The sequence below is a fragment of the Cibotium barometz genome, chromosome 28 (genome assembly GCF_041138505.1).
Source record: "Cibotium barometz isolate CiBa-2024 chromosome 28, ASM4113850v1, whole genome shotgun sequence".
Classification (NCBI taxonomy): domain Eukaryota; kingdom Viridiplantae; phylum Streptophyta; class Polypodiopsida; order Cyatheales; family Cibotiaceae; genus Cibotium; species Cibotium barometz.
The window spans coordinates 20,942,209-20,967,628 of NC_141073.1; the positions used below are offsets into that span (position 1 = coordinate 20,942,209).

Here is a 25,420-nt window from a genome sequence, read left to right on the forward strand (position 1 = left end):
GCACACAAACAAGCTCAACTTGCCCTCATTCCTACACACCCATTCATTCACAAATACAAGCAAGAGGAACACAATCACTATGCACACAAGCAAAGAGAAAGTCCTCACTCCACTCCTATCTTCCTACAAGCATGCACACACTCAAGCATCAAGCTACCATGAAAGCTTCAAATCAACCCACATACATAAAAACAAAATACTAAAAGCATGCATAAGAGTAAAATGATTAGAGAAGAGGATGAGAAAGACTCATGACATTGTTATTGATTCAATGAAGAGATTTATCTCATACAAAGATGTAGATGGGGTGAGAGAAGAGTCTTCACCTCTATGGAGAAGAGGGAGAGTAGCTCTCTCAAAGGAGCTCTTGCATGAACTTAACCCAAAGTGTCTCTAAGCTCTCAAATGAGCCACTTTTTATACTAAAACTCCTAAAACTCCCAAAACTTCCCATGTGGGATTATTCTTAAGCCCACTCCCACACTCATCTACAACTTGGAACTCTTTATAAGAGCCCTAAATAAGAATGTCACTTGTTTTCTTGCTTGCATCTTTGTGTTGCATCCTTGCATTGATCGCCACTTGTCACGCAACACTCCCCCCTTCCTATTTTGCGCACGTCCTCGAGCGCGGTAGAAGCAAAAGCTGCAAAAAAAACAATGGATACAAGTAAAGCCTTTTATTGAAAAACCAGCAATGACAATCTCACACGTGAGCATACAAGTGAAAGGCTCATTAGAGTTTTAAAGAGTGCTAAAAGAGGTGAGTAAAGACTAGTCAAAGTGAGACTAAGTGGTAGATAGTGCTATGCAAAGGCAAGTGTGCTTGCACACCACAGGTTATGACCTACAAGTATTTAAGTTATTCCTACAAGTATTTAAGTCCTACAAGTATTTAAGTTATTCCTACAAGTATTTAAGTCCTACAAGTATTTAAGTCCTACAAGTATTTAAGTTATTCAATGTCCTACAAGTATTTAAGTTATTCCTAAGTGGCAAACCTACTCCTAAATATGAGCAATGGTGATTGGACCTCTTCTTCTTTTCTCTTTCTTTTTTTTTTTTTGGTGTGTGTGTAAAAGATGATAAAGAGGAAGGTTCCATCCCAATGAGACCCAAGCAATAGCCAAGAGACCTCCGCCAAGAGAATCTAAAGGCCGCTAAGTATCTCAAGGGCGACAGACCCTTTTCTTTCTTTTTGACATAAGGAGTATCCCATGAAGATGAGGGCATCGGTCTCGAGGGCCCATAATGTACCCCATAGTCCTACCAACATCTATCAAGGCGATAGAGTCCTTGAAGGTCTTTTTCTGAATCTTTTAGACGTCAGTGTTCACCCCATGGAAACCAAGGCATCAGCCCCAAGGTGCTAAGACAACCCCAGGTCCTACCAAGCATTCCACATGGCTGTAGACACGTCATGTCTCGATTCACTTGTATATATTTTTAAGGACATGATTTTTGTAAATTTTTTATTAATCCTAGCACCTAAGAGGTAGCTACCACTAGGGATAACTAATATACTTCGAGAGCATAAGAACTTGGCATACTCTGTTGGTATATATCCTACACCGTCTTTAAATAGAAATACCTTCTACTAAGTCCTCTAAGAATCTAGAAATCACTCACCACATTTTAACAACTAATTTAAAACTTAAACCAGCCAACTGTGTGTGAACATGCAAACAATATATCCAAAAGTTAAAAGCACATAAAGAACAAAAGATTATGATTTGAATACACCTGTTGTAGTGCTCGTTGATGTTGTGCGTTTGCATTGATGCATTGTTGATGTTGTGCAGATTGCTTCTCTTTGCTCTTTGTAGGCATTGCATGTCTCCCCCCTTCCTAATTTGTGTGCACGCGGTAGGTGGACTATTGGGGCGTGTTTGTATGCTCTTTTTTTAGCTGAGATCTCTGCAAAATGTTTATTAACAAATAAGAAAAGAAAAGAAAGGAATAAAATTTGTTATTGGTGCCAATCACCGAATATAGCCGAGGGGAAAAACCCAGTGGGAGAAAAGTGCCCTTGCTTGTTGATCTTATTGTGGAGTTGATAAGCTTACCCTTGTAGTACTGGTGGTGGATCCGTGTCCACTTCTATTGGAAAGATGGTATCAATCACTTCAGGATGCAAGGACAACCCTGTACAAAAACCGGCCTTTGGAGAAGGTGGTAGAGGAAGGAGTGCTTCCTCGCTAAAATATGGCATTGGTTCTATGGGAAGGTTAAGCAGACAATTTTGATTTTGGAACTGCTCAATATAGGTACTCATAGTGATCCAAAATTGACATGTTGAGGCTTGGGAAAGGAGGGCTTGCAAGATAGGTGGTTGTAAGTCATTTATACATGTATCCCTCCATTGTTGTGCTTGAACCTCCTCAGGTAATCTACGTTGATTTGGTCCTCGGTCTGGTACTCTCACATCAAGAAGGTTATGGCGTTGGGGTGTAATTCCCACAATTTGTTTCATTAAGCCCATGCCATATCGTCGAAAGTAAGAGCGGCATAGCCAACAAATGTGTGAAGCTTCTCCTAATACGAGTCGTGCACACTCTTGACAATGTGGAAATGGGTGATGCTGTTGATAGAATAAAGTGACAAAGTGATGCCCACAGCAATTTTCACCTAAGGGAGCATAAAAGTACCTAGAATGAGTTTGAAAAGGAGGAGCACTATAACCCCCACGATGTTCAGAGGTTGAGTACTATCAGGGTCAATGCATGGTGGACATGTATCTCGCCAAGTATCCATCTGGTCGTAGAATAATGAAATTTAGAAACTTCAAACTTTATACATTCCTATCCAGCATTACAATCCCAATCAAAAACATTGTAGATAAGATCATCTCAAAAAGAACACAATCCTCTAAAGGCATAAGGAACCACATTAGTAAATGTGAGACTATTCAAACACTGATCTACCAAAGAGCTTCAATTGTAGTGTTAATGCCTTACCTTTGGTTTTGGGTATGTCCTTCTTAAGAGGTGGGAAGGTTAGCAATTGTCGAGGAATTTGAGCAAGATAAGATGATTTAGGTAGTGAAGTGCTTGAATCTATGCTCAAAGGAGACTCATGTAAAGTTGGATTTGTCTTAGTTACACAAGTTGATGGTGGAATTGTGTAACAAGGAGAAATTGGGACAACTGGTGATTCAATACATGTTTTGGGAAGGTCAACACAAGGAGATTTGTAGGTGCTATCACAACCACCTATCCTATCTTGAAGAGGTTGTGTTGATTTCCTTTGCACCCCTTTCACTGATATGGAAAACCAAGGGTGGCTTTTGGAATCTTATTGATACACTCTTTTACCTCTAGCAAACCATGGCATTTGGGAAGCCAAAGTGCTGTTGCACCCTCATAATAGCCTTGTGCTTTAAGAACATGCTTTGGGACCCAACGAGTAATAATATGAGGTTTAGGCTTGGAAAAGATGTGCTTTTTAGGAGGCTTAGCAACTAGGCTAGATGGTACAAGTTTGTATGCATCTTTGGGTAGCCAAATTGATAATTCCTTCTTGCCTGGCCTTCTTTGAGCAGTGACTAGAGTAGTTGGAGCATGCCAGCCATGGCCCTCACTTGAGGACTCATCGATTATCCACATCATTTGTGTTGGAGCTTCAAGAGCAAATTTTGAAAGTGGGTTGTGTAAGGTAGAAACACCACCCTTTTGACATGATAAAGCTCGTGGAGTAGCAGATCCCAAGATGCAATCAGAATCAATTTGCAATTTGTATTGTCGATTCTTCCAATCTAATGAACAATTGGTAGCACTTAACCATGATCGACCGAGAACAGCCTCTACCACTGCCTTGGACTCATAAAAGGGAACTAACATCTGGTGATCCTGAATGGACATCATAATGACACATTTTCCCTCTATAGGGTTATCCTCACCTACTGAGAAGCTTCGTAAGTCAATAGGAATGTGCACAAGTGTTGGTTGTCCCAAGGCTATCCATGTGTCAAACGAGAGAACATTATAGTCTACACCAGAGTCAATTAAGGCAGAGACAAAGTAGGTAGTCTCATGAAGATGAAGACACACTTGAATATTGAAAGGATCGACATATTGTTCATCAGTAGCCAACTGTAAGGCCAACATAGAAGCCTTGCGACGCTCCTTGGCTTTTGCAACTCTAGCTTTAGCCTCTTCTTGAGCCTGACTTTTAAGTAGGTCATGTGCTTCTTTCCGTGTGTGTGCAGCATGCATTTGTTGAAGCATGGCTTCAGTTAATGGTTCATTGTATTTCTTGAGACGACTTCCATTAATGAAGTTAGGCATTTGCTCACCTTCTAGTGTCTCTAAACGCACTGCACCACTTGGAGTAAGCTCATTAATCACAAACGGTCCTAGGCCACGTTTCTTGAGCTTTCACTTATGCTTCTTAAGTGTGTACAAGAGCACAAGGTCCCCTTTTTTGAATCGGCCAGTTGTTACATTTCTATCATACAGGCTTTTGTCTCCTCTTCTCGGCATACATCCCCATTACCGCCAATAAGCGGGTCTCATCAAGCTTTTCCAATGCATCAATGCATTGTGAAAGCTCATGACCAGTCCAGTCCAATTGTTTAGCAACTCGTAGAGTAGGTACAAGAAATTCAATGGGAAGAATTGCATCTAGCCCAAAAGCAAGCTCAAATGGGGTTGTGCAAACAGATGTTTTATAGGCTGTCCTATATGCCCAAAGAACTGAGTGCAACTTTTGCTCCCAATCAGTCCTATGTCCCTCAACAATCTTTGTGAGTGCTGTGCAGAGAATCTTGTTAGTACTCTCAGCTTGTCCATTGGTCTTGGGATGATAGGGTGCAGAACGCTTGTGAATTACCATAAATTCTTGAAGCAAAAAGTCTATGACCTCATTCACAAAGTGCACACCTTGATCACTAACGATTTCAATAGGTAAGCCATAGCGTGTAAACACGTACTCATACAAGAACTTGGCTATGGTTCTGACATCATTTTTAACTGTAGCCTTTGCCTCTACCCATTTGGTCAAATAGTCAGTTGCGACTATAATATATTCAGCATGCGTGTGACGAGCTGGAGGTTTAATGGGACCGACAAAATCAATACCCCATTTTGCAAAAGCACGTGTGCTTAACATAGGCCGCAATGACATATTGTCCTTTGTGATGGGAGGTTTGGTCCTTTGACAATCGTCACAACGTTTTACATATTCTTCGGTATCCATTTGTAAGGTTGGCCACCAAAGCCCAGACCACCTAATCAACTTAGCTGTGGTATTGCCCGAAAAGTGTCCACCCCCAACACCTGCATGTGCATGAGTCAAGATTTTCCAGTAGTCAGCTTCACATACACACATGCGTAAGTTGCCATCCTTGCCCCTCTTGTAGAGTTGGCCCTCTATCAGCATATAGTTTGCCGCTTCAACTTCAATAGCATGCTTTTGATATTTAGGAATTTTTTGATCAGTATGACCATGCTGAAGATAGTCCACAATATACTTACTCCAACTTGGTGTAGTTGAAATTTGGAATAATATGACATTATGAATTGGCTGTTGAATTTGACATGAAGCACAGTTACGAACAAATTTTTCAGCATCCGCATGCATGGTAGGCCACCATTGCCCATTCTGAGATATACGTCGCACACAAGTAGTAGCTGATGCATGGATTCCACCGATACCCGCATGTGCCCATTCCAAGATCTCCTCATATTGGTCAGGGTTAGGTATAAGCCGCAACACTCCATCATTACCTTGACGTTATAATCTCCCTGAGATTAACTTGAATGGTCGCCATAGGTCCACATTAGGACCCGCTAGTATCTGCCCACTTGTCAAAATTTCTAAGATAGATTCAGACCATTTAGGAGCTGTCTCTACAAGGAAAAGTGTTGAATCTAACATATCATCATCCACACCTACAGGAGCTTTGCCAGAGGTGATTTGAGACAAATGATCTACCCTAAGATGAGTTGTTCCTTTTCGGACTGCCACTTCAAAATCAAACTCAAGAAGGATGATAAACCACCTCACAATCCTTCCAGTTGCACAAGGCTTATTCACCAAATATAGCAATGCTTGATGGTCCACAAAAAATATGAATTTGTTGCCACAAAAGGTAATGGCAAAACTTTTTCACTGCATATATCATGGACAAACCTTCTCTTTCTGTTGTGGTATAATTCTTCTCAGCATTGTTCAACTGTCGACTAGCATATGAGATTGGGAAATCCTTATTATGTTCTCTCGATTGAGCCAAAATACATCCAATTGCAAAGTTTGAAGCATCAATATGGACATGAAAGATTTGGTTCCAATCTGGTGCCCGTAAGATGGGTGCAGTCACTAATGCTTGCTTCAACTTTTCAAAGGATTCCTCACACTCATTAGTCCAATCAAACTTTACAAGAAGAGCATATAATGGTCTGGCTAGGACAGCGTACATGTAGATGAATCAACGATAATAGCCACAATGTCCCATGAATATTTGTACCCCTTTAGGGTTGATAGGTCGAGGTAATGAGACAATGACATCAATTTTATCCATATCTGTTGAAATCCCATTGCGAGAAACAATATGGCCCAAAAATTTTCCTTGTCTTACCATGAATTTGCACTTGTCAGGATTCAAGCATATACGATAAACTTGACACTTTTGAAACACAAGTCTGAGGTGTTCTATATGATCATCACGCTCTTGTGAGAGTGAACACATAAATCATCCATGAAGATCTCAAGAAATTGCCTAAGGTACTCCTTGAATACATGACTCATTAACCGCTGAAAGGTTGCTGGTGCATTTGTTAGACCAAATGGCATAACACGATAGGCAAAGATGCCATCTTCAGTAGCAAAGGCTATCTTGTGTTGATCCTTTGGATCAATTGACACTTGATTGTAACCGGAGAATCCATCCAAGAAACTATATGCCTTTTTCCCTGCAACTCGTTCCAGAACATGATCCGTGATCCGTGATTGGAAGTGGGTAATGATCACGTACAGTAGCTGCATTTACCTTCTTGAGGTTTACACATACTCGAAGTTTTCCATTTTTCTTGGGCACCACTACAATAGGGGAGACCCATTCATTGTGTTCAATCTCATAGATAAATTCTGCCTCTAAGAGCTTGTCTATTTCTTCTTTTATCTTTCGTGCAAAATTCTCATTGTAAGTATAAGGACGTTGCTTGGAAGGCTTTGCATCCTCTCGCAATGGAATTGTATGCTGACATATGCTTGGATCAACTCCTTTGAGGTCTTTATAACTCCAAGCAAAAACATCGCGATACTCCTTTATTGTTTGAATTAATAACTTCTCCTCATCTAAGGACAAGTCTGTGGCAATCCACACATAGCAAGGCTCTTCTCCTGGCTTAGCGATATCAATCTTTTTTGCATCTTCTGGACCATCATATGAAACCCCTGGCATGCTTGGCTTTTGTCGCATGGGCTGTTGAAGAACAATCTTCCGATCTTGAAGAGTGTATTGTGTGAAGTTGGGGGGAACATTGAGACCTTATTCTTGTCCACTTGAGTCATCACTAAATTGAAGACCATGTGGTTTTGAGCTCTCCTTTGCAATCTTGCATCAGATTTTTTTGTTCAACCGTTATCTTTGCACTTCCGACATTCTCTTTTGAGTCGGTTTTAGACCTGAGTTTTGGTTTTTGTTTCTTCATTTTTTTATGATTTTTGCTAACAATTTTTAGCTTTTCTCCTGGTTGGAATCCATTTGATCGTTTTACTTGGTCTTTGATAGTATCTTGTGCTTGGACATAGTATAGATATCCGTTCTTTCCTGAGAAGTGAGGTGGTGGTCGAGAGTGTTTATTCTTAAACTCCTCCTTTTCTTTTTGTAGACTCTCACGCCGTTCCCTCTCATCTTGTTTACGGATTCTCTTATGGCTCTTACAGCATTTACGTTTAGGTCGGCTTTGAGGAATCTCTACTTGAACCTCCCTTCCTCTCAAGAGTAGGCGTGCCTTTCCTAACTCTTCCTCAGGGATTATCACATCATTATCAAAATCAGAGTCCCATCCATCTTCCTTATCAGCATCATTAGCAGATTCGAGTGTTAAATCCTCCACTAAGACTTCCTCTACATGCAGTGCTGTTGTGGATGCATCCCCATAGTACAAAACATCTAGAAGGTCACGAGGTTGTACCATCGTATAGGAATAATGTCATATCCATCTGAGTCACAAAATTGAATTGGCTTAGGTAAAGCACATGTCGATAATGTTACAAGGACATGACTCCATTCTAGTGGATCAATTAAGTGCTCAGGGAAGGGTTGTGGAATGTATGCCTCATCTGATACACTTCGATTACCCTTAAGTCTCTCAATGTTGAAATCCCTACATGAGGCTCCACACATCCACAGATCTTCTCGCCCATCTGACAATGTAACTCTTGAGCCCTCAGATGAAGCAGAATCAAACTCTTCTATTGGAGACCTTGTTACATCACGATATGAGTGATTCTTTAGGTTGACCCTTGTGATGACAGAATCATGTCGGAGGTACAAATAATTGTATCCCCAATCTTGAATCATTTGAAATTGTCGCATGAATGGTCTACCCAATATCACTTCATAGTTTGGATGTTTTCCAAAATCCACTACTGCAAAGGTGTGCTCATATTCAATCCCACATGTGGTGACCAATATGTTCTCAAGCAGCCCAAGGGGATGTTCTAAGCTTCCATCTGCTAGCTGCAAGCGCATCCTGGTACTCCTAATTATTGGTTTGCCCCAAATGGACCTTGTCACAATGCCCACTCCTGCACCACTATCAAGTATTGCAGTTGAAGCTACTTTTCGCACTTCTAATGGGAGGGTAGCATTTCCCTGATCGTCCTCACAAAATTTTCCTACTTTGTTGATAGGAACTGGCATAACATGCTTTGTCTCAGGGTGTATAGTTCAATGATGGTGACCCTTTTGTAGCAATACATGCTCTGACAAACATGTGGCAATATCATTCCACAACTCAGGTCGAAGCTTTATCAAATCAAGCAAAGGTAAGGTACAAGCCACTCGTGCTGCTGACAAAATAGCTTGCACAATACCCATATCCATCTCCTTTGTCAACCTTCTATGCATGGAGGGTATCCTCAAGGTTTGAGAACAGTTCTCATATTCTCCCAAATATAATGGTAAGGTTTTCATTGTATGCTTACTTCTAGGAGAAACAATTGTTTGAACTTCCTCCTGGATGTTTGGGCGTCTAAAGTTGTTTTCTGTGCCCCTGGTAAAGTCCACCTCCTCAGAGAATGGAGGTGAAATAATAGAGGACATATTCTCATTAACTTTCTCATGAACTGCTGCCCACATCTCATTTGCCATGTCCTCGTTAGCATCAATAACTTCATCATTGCATGGGAAGGCAAGGCTAGGTGTGGTGGCAGAATACCTCCTTTCAATGGGGTGGCAATTGGTGCAGACTTCTCGCTATGAGATTGTGAGATGAGCTCACTTTTCATTTTCCAACTTGATGACACTTCTGGTATGGTTTCTAATGTTGGCTTAAGAGAGGTTGGGCCCCGAGGGATAGGTGGAGGTGGGCCCTCAAGTATTGATTGAGCTTCCCTAATGAGTTGCTGATGTACATCTTGAAGCTTCTTGGGTAGCTCAGATAAATCTGCAATGCGACTTCTATGAGCATCAATGATGGCATCTAGAGTCTCGTTCACCTTATCCACAAAAACAAAACCCCGAGAACTATCCTCGATCGTACTAGCCTCATCTTGTTTAGCACTAGGCCCAGGTTAAGGTTGATACTCCTCATGCACTTCTTGGGATGTAAAAGCTTGATCCTTCATGTTTTGTTTAGAGACTTCTTGAGAACTAGTGGATGCACTCTTAGTTTGCTTGTTGCGGTTCTTTTTCCTCCTAGTGGTCCTTTTTCTATTGGAATGTAGGGTCTTGTCCACTAGATTTGCCTTTGCATCCCTAGTTCGAGGTGTCTCATCAGCTTGCATTTCGGCATTTCGTGTCTGTGATCTAGTCATGACTTTAAGTGGCACGACATCCTCATTCTCTGATGAAGGTGGCAATGGAACTGCCCCTACAAGGTTGAGTGAGACCTTTGGTTGAGAGGTGCCTTCCTCATGTGGTTTCAGCAAACAATCCTTTGGGAAGTGTTCTACACAACACCCTAGACAATATCTTTCAATTGGTGAAAACTGTGGTACTGTTGTATTGGATCGAACTGCTTGCCTTGAGCGATGTGGACAATCACGAGCCCAATGGGGTTCTCCGCACTCATAAACAGGGGCCCATTAGTTTGGCTTCTACTTTCCTTTGCTGCCATTGACCTGAGGGGCCTGGAGTCCTAGGTTGGTAGCCGCCTAGCAACATCAAAGAATTTTGTTCCCCTGGTTGAGCCTCCACCCACCAGTGCTGCTTGGCTTGGATATGCGGGACTTTCAAAGAGATTTTCTTTGGATGAATGTGATGCATATTCCTCCTCCACATAGCCTGGGTTTACCAAGTCTCTACACATATTTGAATTGTCATAGTCGACAACCCTCACAGGAGTAGTCCTAGGAGCAGGAGGTTGAGCTCCAAGAACAGGTCGTGCTTGCTCTTGTGCCATCGGTGGCTTACGTTCAAAATTAGTATACTATTGAAGCATTTGTGGAGTCACTCCACCCCTTTGCTGCTCACGCTCCTGTCTCATTCTTGCAATGCGAGTACATTCCTGTGTGGTGTGGGTACATTCCTGTGTGGTTTGTGACTAGAGGAGAAAAGGTATTACATTCTTCGGTTTTATGGTTACTGCCACATGCTCCACAAAGATGAGGACCTGTAGGTAGTACACTCCTCATTCGCTGTCTGCTGCTGTTGTTGTGGGTGCATGGGTGGGTGATAGGTCTACCCCAATCTCCTTAGTACTAGGTTAGCTATCTGGTCTGGATTTACTAGCGCACTAGACCCTGAACTTTGGTCATCACCCCATTGATCCCTAGGTTGCACCTCAGGGCCAGAACCATCTTGGAATTTGAAGTTATCTGTGAAATCCATAGCATCATGGCAACACTCATTGAAATTTGTATGCTTCTTTGCATAGAGATGTGTATGCAGTGTTGAATTTTTGAGTCCTTTTAAGAAGAGAGAAATTAATCGACTCTGGGTGGGCTTCTCATCTTCTGGGCAACGATTAATGTACTGCTTCATCCTATTTACACAATCTCTAACACTCTCAGTCTCGTCTTGCTTGAAAGAGTAGAGATGTTTGCTACCGTGTCATGTTGAATCCCCATCAAGGAAAAAGCAGCAATGAATCTCTCTTCCAGAACTCGTAAAGAAGATTTGTCTGAAGCCTCTAGTGCTTGGAACCAAGCAAGGGCCTTTCCCTCAAGAGTGAGCCCAAATCCTTTAATTTGTGTATGCTTGTCAGTCACTTGCTCAGCTCGAACTGCTTGCCTAAATGCTGCTACATGGTCATATGGATCTCCCGACCCTTCGTACTTCTTTACCAGTTTCTGAAGAGTTGATGGCCTTACTTGTCTTGAATACTCATCATAGGGCCTACGGCCTCTCACTCTCAGTGGGAATTGTTCCTCTCTTTGGTAAGATGGTCCACATGCATCCCAAATTGGTGTGGGTCCCCTATTACCTGCCTCACCAACCCCCTCCAAAGATCTTGTTACCCGCATTTCAGGAGGTGCATTTATGGGAGGCCAAGTTGGCTCCCCTACCCTCCTCCGATTGTCATACTGAGAGAAACGTTGTTGTGGTGTGATCTGTGGTCGCACTTTTGGTGTAGGATAATATCTTGGTGCTAGAGTTGGGCTACTTGCAATGGTCCACTTTGATGTTGAGGGTCCCTCTCTAATGAACTCTCATAGGGGAGGAGCAGCAGTTTCTCCAAGAAAGGCTGTCTCTCCTGGTTTAGCTGTATTTGTTGAGAACACTTCCATGAATAATGGTTGTCCTTTCCACGTGAGCTCCCAAATCTCCTTCCAATCTAAGGTTTGGTATTCATTGGCCCATTTATCAACGATTCGATTCTTGTATTCTGCAAGCTTCTCGACTACCACCACAAGTGCTAGAGGAAGATCTAGCTCTGGCAATCTAGTTGTGGCATAATATCCTTCTAAAGAGTCCTTATAGACCTCTTGAAGTGGGTCATCCTGTAAGACCTTTGTCACTGGAATTTGTCGTACAAACTCCCATTGGTTCTCAGCCCCCTGATCCATTTTGCTCTTGCCTTTCCTATCCCTTTCCAAATTTAGATCTACAAGAAGTAAATCATCTATGGATGGCTTTGAGGACTGGGCATTGGATGGTCCAAGCATGTCCGGCTCAACGAGCCAATCATCTCTAGACTCCCTTGCTCTGGAAAGCTTTGATAAGTCTAAGAACTCGCTTTTAGAGAGCTCCCCTAATTTGTCTACATTCTCTGGATGATAGGTTACTTCGTAGCACATGACCTACTTAAAAGTCAGGCTCAAGAAGAGGCTAAAGCTAGAGTTGCAAAAGCCAAGGAGCGTCGCAAGGCTTCTATGTTGGCCTTACAGTTGGCTACTGATGAACAATATGTCGATCCTTTCAATATTCAAGTGTGTCTTCATCTTCATGAGACTACCTACTTTGTCTCTGCCTTAATTGACTCTGGTGCAAACTATAATGTTCTCTCGTTTGACACATGGATAGCCTTGGGACAACCAACACTTGTGCACATTCCTATTGACTTACGAAGCTTCTTAGGTGAGGATAACCCTATAGAGGGAAAATGTGTCATTATGATGTCCATTCAGGATCACCAAATGTCAGTTCCCTTTTATGTGGCAAGTAAGTCCAAGGCAGTTGGTAGAGGCTGTTCTCGGTCAATCACGGTTAAGTGTTACCAATTGTTCATTAGATTGGAAGAATAGACAATACAAATTGCAAATTGATTCTGATTGCATCTTGGGATCTGCTACTCCACGAGCTTTATCATGTCAAAAGGGTGGTGTTTCTACCTTACACAACCCACTTTCAAAATCTGCTCTTGAAGCTCCAACACAAATGATGTGGATAATCGATGAGTCCTCAAGTGAGGGCCATGGCTGGCATGTTCCAACTACTCTAGTCACTTCAAAGAAGGCCAGGCAAGAAGGAATTATCAATTTGGCTACCCAAAGATGCATACAAACTTGTACCATCTAGCCTAGTTGCTAAGCCTCCTAAAAAGCACATCTTTTCCAAGCCTAAACCTCAGATTGTTACTCGTTGGGTCCCAAAGCATGTTCTTAAAGCACAAGGCTATTATGAGGGTGCAACAGCACTTTGGCTTCCCAAATGCCATGGTTTGCTAGAGGTAAAAGAGTGTATCAATAAGATTCCAAAAGCCACCCTTGGTTTTCCATATCAGTGGGTACAAAGGAAATCAACACAACCTCTTCAAGATAGGATAGGTGGTTGTGATAGCACATACAAATCTCCTTGTGTTGACCTTCCCTGTTTGCAGTGACTGTATCCACACTGATTAATTACCCAATCAGCTGCTTAATCACCTTCTCAACCCCTTCAGCAACATATCCTTTGCTGGCGAAAAAGCTTTTGCTGTTGCGACCTTTCGCTTTACCCGGGTGAAATTTCAAGCTACACAGAGAGCACCTGTGCATCGTCTTTCTCCCACAGCGTACCCGCACACACCCACACCCACACACATAGACAGCGCTCTGCAGAGGCCCCCACACGTTGTCCGTTTACAGGCTTTGAATTGAGCTTACGGTAGTTGTAGATTCCATATTCTCACAGGTAATCAGAGGTTGAAGAGACGAGAGCGAGAAGGTAAGGGACGCTCTAGCATTGCCATCGTAGCAATGGCCGCAGCAGCAGTAGCTAGTTCATCCCTTTCTCCTTTTCACATTGCATGGTTTCTTTGTGTGACAAACATAAAAAATAAAATTTGCGACCTCTCTCCTCCTCTTTTTTTTCCTCTCTCCCTTAAGCGGCCTTCACACTTGGGAGCCTATGGAGCTTGCATAAGCTATGGAAGAGCTTAGCAACGCACCCAATAGCATTCCGCAATGCTCCATGAGAGCTACAACCCGTCACAATGCATGGTTTCTTTGTGTGGTTTTTTTTAAAAATATAACAAAAATAAAAAAATAAAATTTGCTACCTTATCTGGCCCCTCCTTTGTCTTTGTAATCTACCTTTTTTCTCTTCTAATCACTAGCTCCGAGATTCCACACTCGTGCTAACCCTAAACCTAAAAACAAAAAGAAATAGTGATAGTAATGCAAGCTTCTCAACCAGTTTTGAGTCTATTCCCCGGCAACAGCGCCAATGGAGAGACGGAAAACTCTCTCACTTGTAGCAAGAGTAGCATGATCCATGTGTAGCTCAATCCAATGGGATTTGCATCCCTTTCGGAGCTAGGGATTCAACCCGTGTACCGGTGCACAAAAGCTTATCCACAAATGGAGAGAATGCTTATGGCTACCATCACATGACACTAGACTAAGCACACAAACAAGCTCAACTTGCCCTCATTCCTACACACCCATTCATTCACAAATACAGGCAAGAGGAACACAATCACTATGCACACAAGCAAAGAGAAAGTCCTCACTCCACTCCTATCTTCCTACAAGCATGCACACACTCAAACATCAAGCTTCCATGAAAGCTTCAAATCAGCCCACATACATAAAAACGAAATACTAAAAGCATGCATAAGAGTAAAATGATTAGAGAAGAGGATGAGAAAGACTCATGACATTGCTATTGATTCAATGAAGAGATTTATCTCATACAAAGATGTGGATGGGGTGAGAGAAGAGTCTTCACCTCTATGGAGAAGAGGGAGAGTAGCTCTCTCAAAGGAGCTCTTGCATGAACTTAACCCAAAGTGTCTCTAAGCTCTCAAATGAGCCACTTTTTATACTAAAACTCCTAAAACTCCCAAAACTTCCCATGTGGGATTATTCTTAAGCCCACTCCCACAGTCATCTACAACTTGGAACTCTTTACAAGAGCCCTAAATAAGAATGTCACTTGTTTTCTTGCTTGCATCTTTGTGTTGCATCCTTGCATTGCGCCACTCGTCACGTAACAGGTACTCCCAATCATGATTTCTACCATTAAAGAGGTAAGCCTAAAACTCATACTTATGCATTGATCAATATAGAGTCCTTAGGTGCCTTCTTGCCAAGTAAGAGGAAAAAACCTATAGTTAAATTCAAATATATAGGTCAAGATAGCTCAATGATTGATATGTACTTTTTATACACAGAAGAAAATACATATTAGACCATTCACTATCAGGACTTGAGTGAACTAACAATGATGCACATATGTTTTTCGACTGATCATATATGTAACTTATTGTTATTTCACATTCAACCTTTAAACTTTAACACCTCATTTAAAATACTTCCTTCAAATTATTTCAAATACTTTAACACCTCATTTAAAATACTTCTCTTATCTATTTTAAATAAGGTTAACTAGGCGTTTGTAAAAGATACTTGTGTTAGTGTATGTGAGAGATACTTGTGTTAGTGTCTGTGAAAGATATTCATGTTAGTGTCTGTGAAAGATACTCGTAATGGTGTATGTGAAGGATACTCTTTTGATGTCCATGCCGGATAATCTAAGTGATACTTATCTGTGTGACGGATAACTTATCACAATCTAGTGTTGAGAGGGATTCTATCTGTGAGACGAATATTATATCCTGACTCTCTTCACTTGCTAATTAAATATACATGGATGTTACAATAATTAATTTATTATTAGGTGACCCAATAAGTGAAAAGAATATCTTGGGTGACCCAAGTGTGATCAAAGAATTATTGGATTGTGAGTGAATCCTTGAACCAACTGTGACATGTGTGACGCATGTAAGAAATGTGTGAGTTTGATTGTGAGTGAGTCCGATCAACTCTTTTGAATTAATTTTTGATGAGGGTGACCCTAGTTGGTTGTGAGTGAATCCAACTAGTTGGTTGTGAGTGAATCCAACTAGTTGTGACATGTGTGAAAAGTGTGGTGTAATCTGTGAATATGTGTGATGCATATGAAAACATTGTGAGTGAATCTAATGTAGGAGTTTGATTTTTACTGAATCCGATCAACTCTACGACACATGTGGTATGTGCAAAGATTATGGGAGTTTGATTGTGAGTGAATCTGATCAACTTTAAGACACATGTGATGCGTGTGAGGACTTTGGGAGTGAATCCAATGTGGGAACTATTAATGTGTTTGATCACTCATGTGTGCTGATAGTTTACAATTGAGGACAATTGTCTTCTAAAACGAGAGGACTATCATGGGAGTGAGGTTTTTCAGAATATTTTATCATGGGAGTGAATCCAAATAATTATGTGTGATGCATGGTTGATGTGTGAAGCATGGTAGTGAATGATTTCCATTTGTTAGAATTATTTTTGTAAGTGATTCCAAAGTAAATGTGATCTAACATTGTGGACTATGTTGAGTATAGATCATGAGTTCAGACCAACCAAGGTGGACATTGGACGAGATTATCTACCCGAGCACATGTGCTAAATATTTGATTTTGTATGGTTTGGCCCATTGTACATATGTTGGGCAAGGTTTATTTTTGATGAGATACTTTACGAGCATTGGACTAACTTGGTTTAAATTTTTAAAAGCCCAATTTTGGAAAAGCTATGCTATTTATGGCTCTAAGGGCTAAATTATGATTTAAATACCGTGTGTGGGAGTGGAGCCACACATGTCAAGGGGGAGATTGCACCCAATCTTGTGTTCTTTGATTTTTATGCTATGGTGATTATGGTTTATTTCTCCTATTATTCAATTTGTTGAATATTTTAATCTCCATGTACCATGGTCCTGTAACAAGAGAGAGAGAGAGAGAGAGAGAGAGAGAGAGAGAGAGAGAGAGAGAGAGAGAGAGAGAGAGAGAATAAATACGATTTAGAGATGGTGGGAGAGGGCAAGAAAAAGAGATGGAGAGAGAGAAAAAAGAGTGAAGGGAGAGAAAGAAGTGAAAGAGAGATGTGAGATGGTAGGAGAGAGAGAGAGGAGAGGGAGAGAAGAGAGTGTGCTAGAGGAGAGAGAGGGAAGAGAGAGAGAGAGATGTGAGACAGTTGGAGAGAGAGAGAGAGAGAGAGAGAGAGAGAGGAGAGGGAGAGAAGAGAGTGTACTAGAAGAGAGAGAGAGAGGGAAAGAGATGATAGGGGAGAGGAAGAGAGAGAGAGAGAGAGAGAGAGAGAGAGAGATCATATATAGATAGAGAGAGAAAGGGAGGAGCAAGTTTGGAGGGGAGGACTGGGTTGGCCGGGTGGTGGTGGGAGGAGATGGTGGTAGGGAGAGTCAAAGAGAGTGTGTTCAAAGTAGAGAGAGGGTAGCCGAGAAAAGCTCCCTCCACCAAGCTCCTTTGGTGACAATCCCTGATGTGGTGTATGTGACATAACCCTTACAAAATGTATGTTCTTTGTCCACATGAAACCTAAACTCAGACTACACAAAACAATAAAGATAAATGAATATTTTTTACTGATGTTATGGATACAAGAGATGAGTTCACACTCATGGGCTCCATCGTGCTAGCACTTAGCTCTTTAATGAGCCTTTGTAGACCACGATCAACTGTAGGAATCCGCTTTGTCATCTATATCTCATATACATGACTATGTTGATGAACAGGATCAGGTCATTCCGAAGGCACATAGAAAATGAGAGAGAGAGAGAGAGAGAGAGAGAGAGAGAGAGAGAGAGAGAATAAAAAGCTTAACATGATATTAACCCTAAACTAAAATGGAGATGCACAATAGACTACATCTTTGCTTATATACATTAAAATGATGGTACTTTAAATAGGAGAGACCTCCCCTACAAAGTGTGGCCATAGGTGCCAAGTGTCCACTGAGGTGTCACGTTTACACATCATTGCTTACATAAGTCCTTAAGGGGCTCTTCCCATGTACAAAGAACCCTTACACACTTAGCAGGTGTTCACACATAGGAGTCACTTTATTTAAGGCCTAGTTCATACACTTTTATACAAAACTCCTTTAACATTGATTTTCCCAACAGCCTATTGGGTCATTATGATTGTTCTATGGTAATCATACTACAATTATAACCTTTAGAGCCATGGCCAAGGCCTATCCAAATTCAACTAGGTGCGTGTTTTGTCCACACCACTAGACAAGGTTGGGTATACCACAGAGCTCAAGAAAACCCTTAGGGACCATTGAAGCAGTAACCATAGTCAACAAGGTAGCTTATCCATCTCTTGGGTTCTTGCCCAAAGTAGGATCGAACTATATCTTCAATTACCTGGCTTGCCCTTTTGGTTTGGCCATCTGTCTCAAGATGATAGGTAGTACTAACACCAAAAGGAGAGGGAATAAAACACACTGCATTTGTTTTAAGTGAACCTAGGTTTTGTCTTGTGATATCTATAATGTGTGATGGGGCTAAACACACCAAAAGGAAAGGGAATAAAACATAGTGCATTTGTTTCAAGTTAACCTTGGGTTTGTCTTGTTTTAAGTGAACCTAGGTTTTTTCTTGTGATATGCGATGGGGTCTAAAGACACCAAAAAAGGAGAGCGAATAAACCATAGTGCATTTGTTTCAAGTGAACCTAGGTTTTGTCTTGTGATATCTATTATAATGTGATGGGGCTTAGTCCCACCTAATGTGAGATTCCTTTGTTTTTCCAAGATGTTAGCTTCCTTTGTTTTTCCAAGGTACTTGAAGGTAAGCATTCTTTGTCTTTTAGTTTAATGTTTGTGCTTGTATGGAGATATAATGTGTTTACTTTTACACTTGTTGTTAACAATGGCAATATAAAAGGCATGACATTTCCTTCGGTTTTTTCTCCGCCCCCCATGTTGTGACTGCCAAAGCTCGGAAGCTCTTCTTAAAAAATGTGTACATTTGTAAATGATAGAACAGGATATGTATGGCATTTCATGGATAATAGAACAAGATATGTATGGCATTTCATGATATGCTATATAATACACCTAGCTATGGATGAACTATTTATGAGATTTTGTGTGTGATGAAACTGTGGTCTTATAAAATCATTTACAGACAACTGTGTGTGTGTGTGTGTGTGTGTGTGTGTGTGTGTGTGTCTCTGTGGTGTCTGTGTCTGCCTGCCTGCTGCTACCCACTTTGAATTCAATCAAAGGTCCCCTAATCCATCCTTGTTGACCTTTGACGATGGTGATGATGAGCTCAACCATATCACCTTGCATGTTTATGTGTGGGCTGTAAGACTAAACCCACCTCGTTGTACTACACAGTAAGCTCACCATCGCCTCAGGGGGAGAGAGACAGAGAGAAAGAGAGAGAGAGAGAGAGAGAGAGAGAGAGTCATGATGTTAATTTTATAAGTCGCTCCTTTTGAAAATCTATTCAATAACCCTGTGCTTAACCATTGAACTAAACTTGGCTTTAAATCAGTTTCAAACTAGATTATATTGAATAAAAATCAACGAAAATATATCTGACTTAATCTTATCGCAGTTGATGTTTCTAGATTTTCTATCTGCTTGCCTTGCCTTGCCTTGCCTTGATTAATATTAATAGTTAAAGTCATGTTGGTTTAGTAGCCATTTATCAGCAGTTGTTGGATAAATAACTCTCAGGATTATAAACTAAATCACTAATAATGTTTTAAATTGAAATCAAATCTGCTAATATCTTCAATTGCAATCACAATTATGGCAGGTGAGATATGGCTAGCTCTGCTGTCGAATTTCAAGTCCGTGGAGATGGAGTTGCAATAATCGCAATTCATAATCCACCCAAAAACACCCTCAACAATAATGGTAAAATAAATTACTGTCCTTATGATTTTTTTCTGCAATAATTTAACATGTTCTAGTTCCTAGGGATCAGTCTCTTTGTAAAACATGATAGTTTTTCCCAAAATCAAATCAAATCAAACGTTTTTTGGTTTTCTTTTTACCTTTGGATCTTCTTTCTTAAAAATTAAAAATAGAAAAATGATTTTGTTGGAGCTCCATTAATTAACAATAGGTTAGAATCTATTTAAAAAAAATGTGTGTGTGTGTGGCTAATTATGTAAAACATGCATCTTGGCAGTTATGGCTGGACTGCAAATGCATTTCAAAGAGGCCCATGCAAGAAGGGATGTGAAGGCCATTGTGCTGACAGGTTCTTTAAAATAAAATAAAAGTATCATTATTTCTTTGATGTGATCATGACTCGCAAACCCCGGCGACATCCCAAAATCTCTCTCTTTTTTTTTTCTGAATCAAATCAATATAATCAATGCCTCCATGCCATGATGTGCTGCAGGATCTCATAATAATTTCTCGTTTGGAGTGGACCTCACTCTATTCCAACATATACAGAAGAAAGGTAACACTTGATTTTGAAGCACTCTTGATGATTTGCTGCTAATAGTGAGTGCATATGATTAACAAAAACACAAAATTCCCGTTTTCGATTTAATCAACACTTATGGAGATCAGCCCAATCCAAAGGCTGAGATTTGATGAGAGAATCCACACAGAATCAGGCCATAATCAGTGAGAATTCTGGGTAAGACATGAGGCTGTGTCAGGCCTGAAAGGATTTGATGAGAGAATCCACACAGAATCAGGCCATAATCAGTGAGAATTCTGGGTAAGACATGAGGCTGTGTCAGGTCAGTTTGAAAGAAATGCAGTGTGTGGATACATGTAAACATAACACAAGATGATGGTGTCAGCACACCAGATCTCATGTCAACAAACAGCAGCTTGCTAGCAACATAGACATGCATACAAAGTACAAAATGTTTGTTGGCACTGCCCCACTTTCCAGCTTGTGTGTACTCTCTGTTCATGCACTCTTTGATTCAAGTCTGCAAATGCATTTACCGTGTTGTATCACTCGTCTATGCCACAGGTTGCGACAGCAATACACAGTTTGTGCCAGCTATTCCATTCATGACTATGATCGAAGGTAACACAAAAACCCTCACTTTCAAGTTTCATTAAGAAAAAATTAGGATGGCTAAGATGGACTTTTTATATATAGAATGGTCCACACACTTTTATAAACCTTTTACAGATGGGCCAAAACCCGTAGTTGCTGCGCTTCAAGGGTGTGTAATTGGTGCAGCGCTTGAAATGACTTTGGTATGTATGAAATTCAATCAAATTGTGTTTGAACCAAGAGAAACTTGTAGTGTAGATATGGGCATTGTTATGATTCTATGATTATTTTCAATGTGTCATGCGGCGGCACAGGCCTGCCACTCTCGGCTTGCGAGTTCAAATGCTAAATTCAGCATACCTGATTTTCACAATGGCATAATACCCGGATTGGGAGGTGAGGGCTTTCTATCTCTCATTTCATATCAAATCACTCTAGATATAGATACATATGTGTGCATGCATGCACTCGTGCATGTGTGTGTGTGGACGTTCAGATGTATGTATATATGTATGATTTGTGTATGTATGTATTATATGTATATGTATATGTATATGCATGCATGCGTGTGCACACACGCGCGCGCGCGCACACACACACACACACACACACGTTTTACTGGCATTATATTCCAAGATTGATTAGTTTCTTGAACAACAGGTACTCAGAGGTTGCCTCGGATGGTGGGATTGAGAAAGGCACTGCAGATATTTTGGGTACTTTTTCTTGGAAAAGATACCTTTGGCATCTCTTTTCTTTTAGTAAGAATGAATCAAGCAAAGAAAACATTATTTTGTTTTACTTTTTGCAGATGACTAGACCCTTGACTGCCATGGAAGCAATGGAGGCGGGGTTAATCGATGAAGTGATAGTGAATGGAGATCTTCTCGAGAAAGCATGCAGTCTGGCACTTGAAATTTTTCTCAAAAAGTTTCCTTGGAATAAAAGCTTAGAGAGAGTCGACAGACTGGAGAAATTTGAGGAAGCACTCCAAATCTTAAGAAGAGCAAGGTTTCAAGCTAAGAGGGACCATCCCAATCTTATTCATCCTCTTATATGCATAGATGTTATGGAGGAGGGACTTCTAAAAGGTGGACTCGCTGGGGCCATTCTGGTTGGTTTCGTTTCAAAATCACATTGATTTGATATTTTTTGGACTTCTTCAAGCACACGCACACATGGGCACACACGTGTGCATGTATGCGTTGGTTGTCACGTATGCATACGCATACACATACGCATACACATACACATGCACATGCACATGCACATGCACACCTGGATTCGATATGTGCAAAGGGAACTCTTACTGATAATAAAATAATGTATGTATTTGATATCATATATTGTTATCATCAGGAAGAGAAGTTCAGCCATGCACTTGTGAACACACCGACAGCCAAAGGTCTGATGCACGTATTCTTTGCGCGACGTTCAGTATCAAAGGCAAATATGCTGACTCTTCCATGTCCAACATCATTATCCTTCTTATGTATGTGAAAATTTGAATCCACATGGCTGCTGGCATCTAAAAAGCCAACCTGTTTGTGTGCACCAGATACCTGGCATTGCTGAAAAATTGATGACGCCTCAGAAAATTGGTCGTGTTGCCGTGATTGGATGTGGCTCCACAGGCACAGCTATTGCCACATCTATTCTTCTTTCTAAAACCCCAACTCTTGTGAAGGCCAACAACAACAATGATCTACGAACTGCCCTGAGTCTCATTGAAGGTCAGCCAGTTTTCCTTCTCTTAATTCTTTTTTCTTTTTTAATGAATCAAAGAGCATAGAGTGGGCCGGAAATGTAGTGCCATAGTTTTATCAAAGTATCAAAGGCTTCTTTACTTTGATGTGTTTCACATGAGCTCTCTAAGGCTTTGAATAAGCTAGGTCTGTGCACAAGCCGATGCGTCTCTTTGTGTCAAAAATGGCATGATGGGTAAGAAGAATTTATGATGTATAATGCAGCTTCATTACTCAAATTATTTTCTATTTCCAGAAAATCTGAAAAGCCTTGAAGCCAAAAGGACTATCTCTCAGGGGCAGATGAAGAGCATGGCTGCTCTACTTAGCGGCACAACAGACTACACGCACTTCAAGGATATCAACCTCATTGTCGAGGTATTGATTGTCATCTCTTCCTTAATAAAAGATTATGTCAAGGACCATTCAATTAATCATTATGCTTGTGTGTATGACCATACATGCATGCATCATATTGTTGGACCAGGCTGTAGAGGAGAGCACACCAGATCGATATGAAGTGTTAGAAGAGCTTGCAAAGATTTCTAGTCCCAACTGTATCCTGGTAACAAACTCCTCATTGGTCAATCTCAGTGCTATCTCTAACAACCAACATGCTCACGACCGCATCTTTGGGATGCACTTTATAAGGTACTCGTCTCGTGTTTGTTGAACTATGATAGATGTGTATAACTCATTCGTGATCATAAAGGCATGCCTATTAGTACCGATATGCATGCCAACTCATACTTAACCATTTGCATTATGGTATTATGCTGGCAGCCCTGCCTATAATAATGAGCTGGTGGAAATCTCATTTTTGAAGAGCACTTCTCCTCAGGCAGTAGTAGATGTGTTTGCATTCGTGAAATCCATGAAGAAATTGCCATTGGCGGTGAAAACCTCCACGGGCCTTATTGTGGACCGGCTTCGTTTTGTGTATTCCATGGGTGCATCAATTCTGGGAGAGCTTGGGGTGGACAAAGGCTGCATCCATGCCCTTCTCAAGGATTTTGGTATGAGTACCGACACTTTCGGCTTTGCAGAATTTCAGGGCAATGTATCACCCTTAGGAACCCTGACCTACATGAGCCATTCTCAAAACATAGCAAGCATTTCAAAGGATCAAAAGGTAATAGCCAGAATAAATTGTGTTACCAATGTAAACCTTGTAATGCAACCCAGGGCCTGAATGGTCTGTTCTTGCTTAGCTCATAAGACCCCATAGGAGGAGGAAAATGTAGAGGCTTGTGATCATGTAATTTATACTGATCATGCGATAATTACTTGCTTTGCAGCTAGTATCATTCGTGGAAGACGATATCCTCGACATGCTTCTCTTCCCGGTTGTGAATGAAGCATATCAGATTTTTTGTGATGGCATTGCCGAGACTGCCGAACACGTTGACATTGCGTCAGTTCTTGGAATGGGGTTTCCTAGTTACAGGTACTATTATATCCTTGGCATCAGTTTTATAAAAGGGGTTTCTACTGCTTGCCTCATTGGCATGTATGTATGCATGGTCAAGTTTTGGCTCTGTGATTTGAGTTAACCCTTAGGGGCTTAATTGTTGTTGTGTTGACTTAATTGTGTAAGTGCAGAGGCGGCATTCTTTTTTGGGCTCGCTCAGTTGGCCTTGAGTTCATATTCTCACAGCTATCAAAGTGGTCCAACCAGTATGGAAGCTTTTTCAAGCCATTCTCCTGGCAGGATGGAACAGTTCATCAGGTGAGCTATAGCAACACAATGCCATGTCTGTGGGATATCACCTTTCGCTTGGAAAGGCGCGTCTTGTCAACAAGGCATCATTTGTTTGTTCTACTATGCCAACTTGCAAAGCAATCACTGAGGAGAGAGACTCCACGATACTCGACAAGGATTACTGTTACACAAGCACACATACATACACACACGCATACATGCATGTATACATACATACATATATACATATACTGTTCAATGATAAAGACATAACAAAACGTTATTGTTTTATGTCCATGTGATATCAGGTCAAGACTGAAGCTTCAGATCATCTTTTGGCGCGCTTATAAGATGCATACATTCCGGTGAAGGAATGTACAGCAAGCAGGCTGTATCCATGGCACTTAAACTTACAATTCTTGGGTGCTTATGGTCCTGTAAACATAGCAAATGTAACCATGGGCAGATATATATATGTTTCTGTCGTGAATATCGACCTCCACATACAACCAGGGACCCCCTATTTAGTGCCTAGCTATCCCTGAGTTTCTTATCAGGATAGCTGCACTGATATGTAGAAGGATCTGTACTGAAATGTAGATACATGTACTTTAATACTTCCATTTACTTTGTGTTGATAGTATGTAGTGCTTAAGGCTCAAAACAAGAGCTTTGCAGTTGACATGGATACAGATTCAATGGAGCTTTGTCATAAGATTGAATAGTATTCGCACCAATAATCAAGTGTTTATAAGATTCTTGGTTCTAGATACAGACCTCCTCTATGAAAGTTCTTCTTTGAAATTTCCTAAGAAATCCCCTAAACAGATGAACCTAAAAGAGCACATTCATCTGAGTTGGTCTATACCATTTAGCACCTTTACATAGATGTTTGCATCATGTGAGGGTGTCAAGAAAACAAAGTCAATATATCAAGTGAGGTCCCATTGGGGAAGTTCAATGGTGTCAAGAAAACAAAGTCAATATGTCAAGTGAGGTCTCATTGGGGAAGTTCAATGCCTTCACTATGGCCTATCTTGTAAGTGTGGTTAAATGGATCATGTAAATGCCCAAAAGCGGACATGACGGCCGTCAAAAATCA

The 25,420-nt window shown here is 41.0% G+C and overlaps 1 protein-coding gene across 1 annotated transcript; it reads left to right on the forward strand.

Moving 5' to 3' along the window:
* Nucleotides 1-18,958: 18,958 nt before the first annotated feature.
* Nucleotides 18,959-25,074, forward strand: LOC147622641 (peroxisomal fatty acid beta-oxidation multifunctional protein AIM1-like). Its single transcript, XM_086822187.1, has 17 exons — nt 18,959-19,225; nt 19,654-19,754; nt 20,032-20,103; nt 20,248-20,310; nt 20,842-20,898; nt 21,007-21,074; nt 21,186-21,267; nt 21,532-21,587; nt 21,683-21,985; nt 22,231-22,317; nt 22,430-22,604; nt 22,873-22,994; nt 23,104-23,267; nt 23,400-23,748; nt 23,915-24,063; nt 24,219-24,345; nt 24,627-25,074. The coding sequence occupies exons 2-17, from the start codon at nt 19,661-19,663 to the stop codon at nt 24,666-24,668; spliced, it is 2,010 nt and encodes a 669-aa protein (XP_086678313.1). The 5' UTR covers nt 18,959-19,225; nt 19,654-19,660; the 3' UTR covers nt 24,669-25,074.
* Nucleotides 25,075-25,420: the final 346 nt, after the last annotated feature.

Coding starts and splice junctions, on each gene's coding strand:
- LOC147622641 (XM_086822187.1), top strand. CDS start 19,661: ATGGCTAGCTCTGCTGTCGAATTTCAAGTCCGTGGAGATGGAGTTGCA. Junction 20,311..20,841: donor CCAACATATACAGAAGAAAG/GTAACACTTGAT, acceptor TCTATGCCACAG/GTTGCGACAGCAATACACAG. Junction 22,318..22,429: donor CGCGACGTTCAGTATCAAAG/GCAAATATGCTG, acceptor TGTGTGCACCAG/ATACCTGGCATTGCTGAAAA.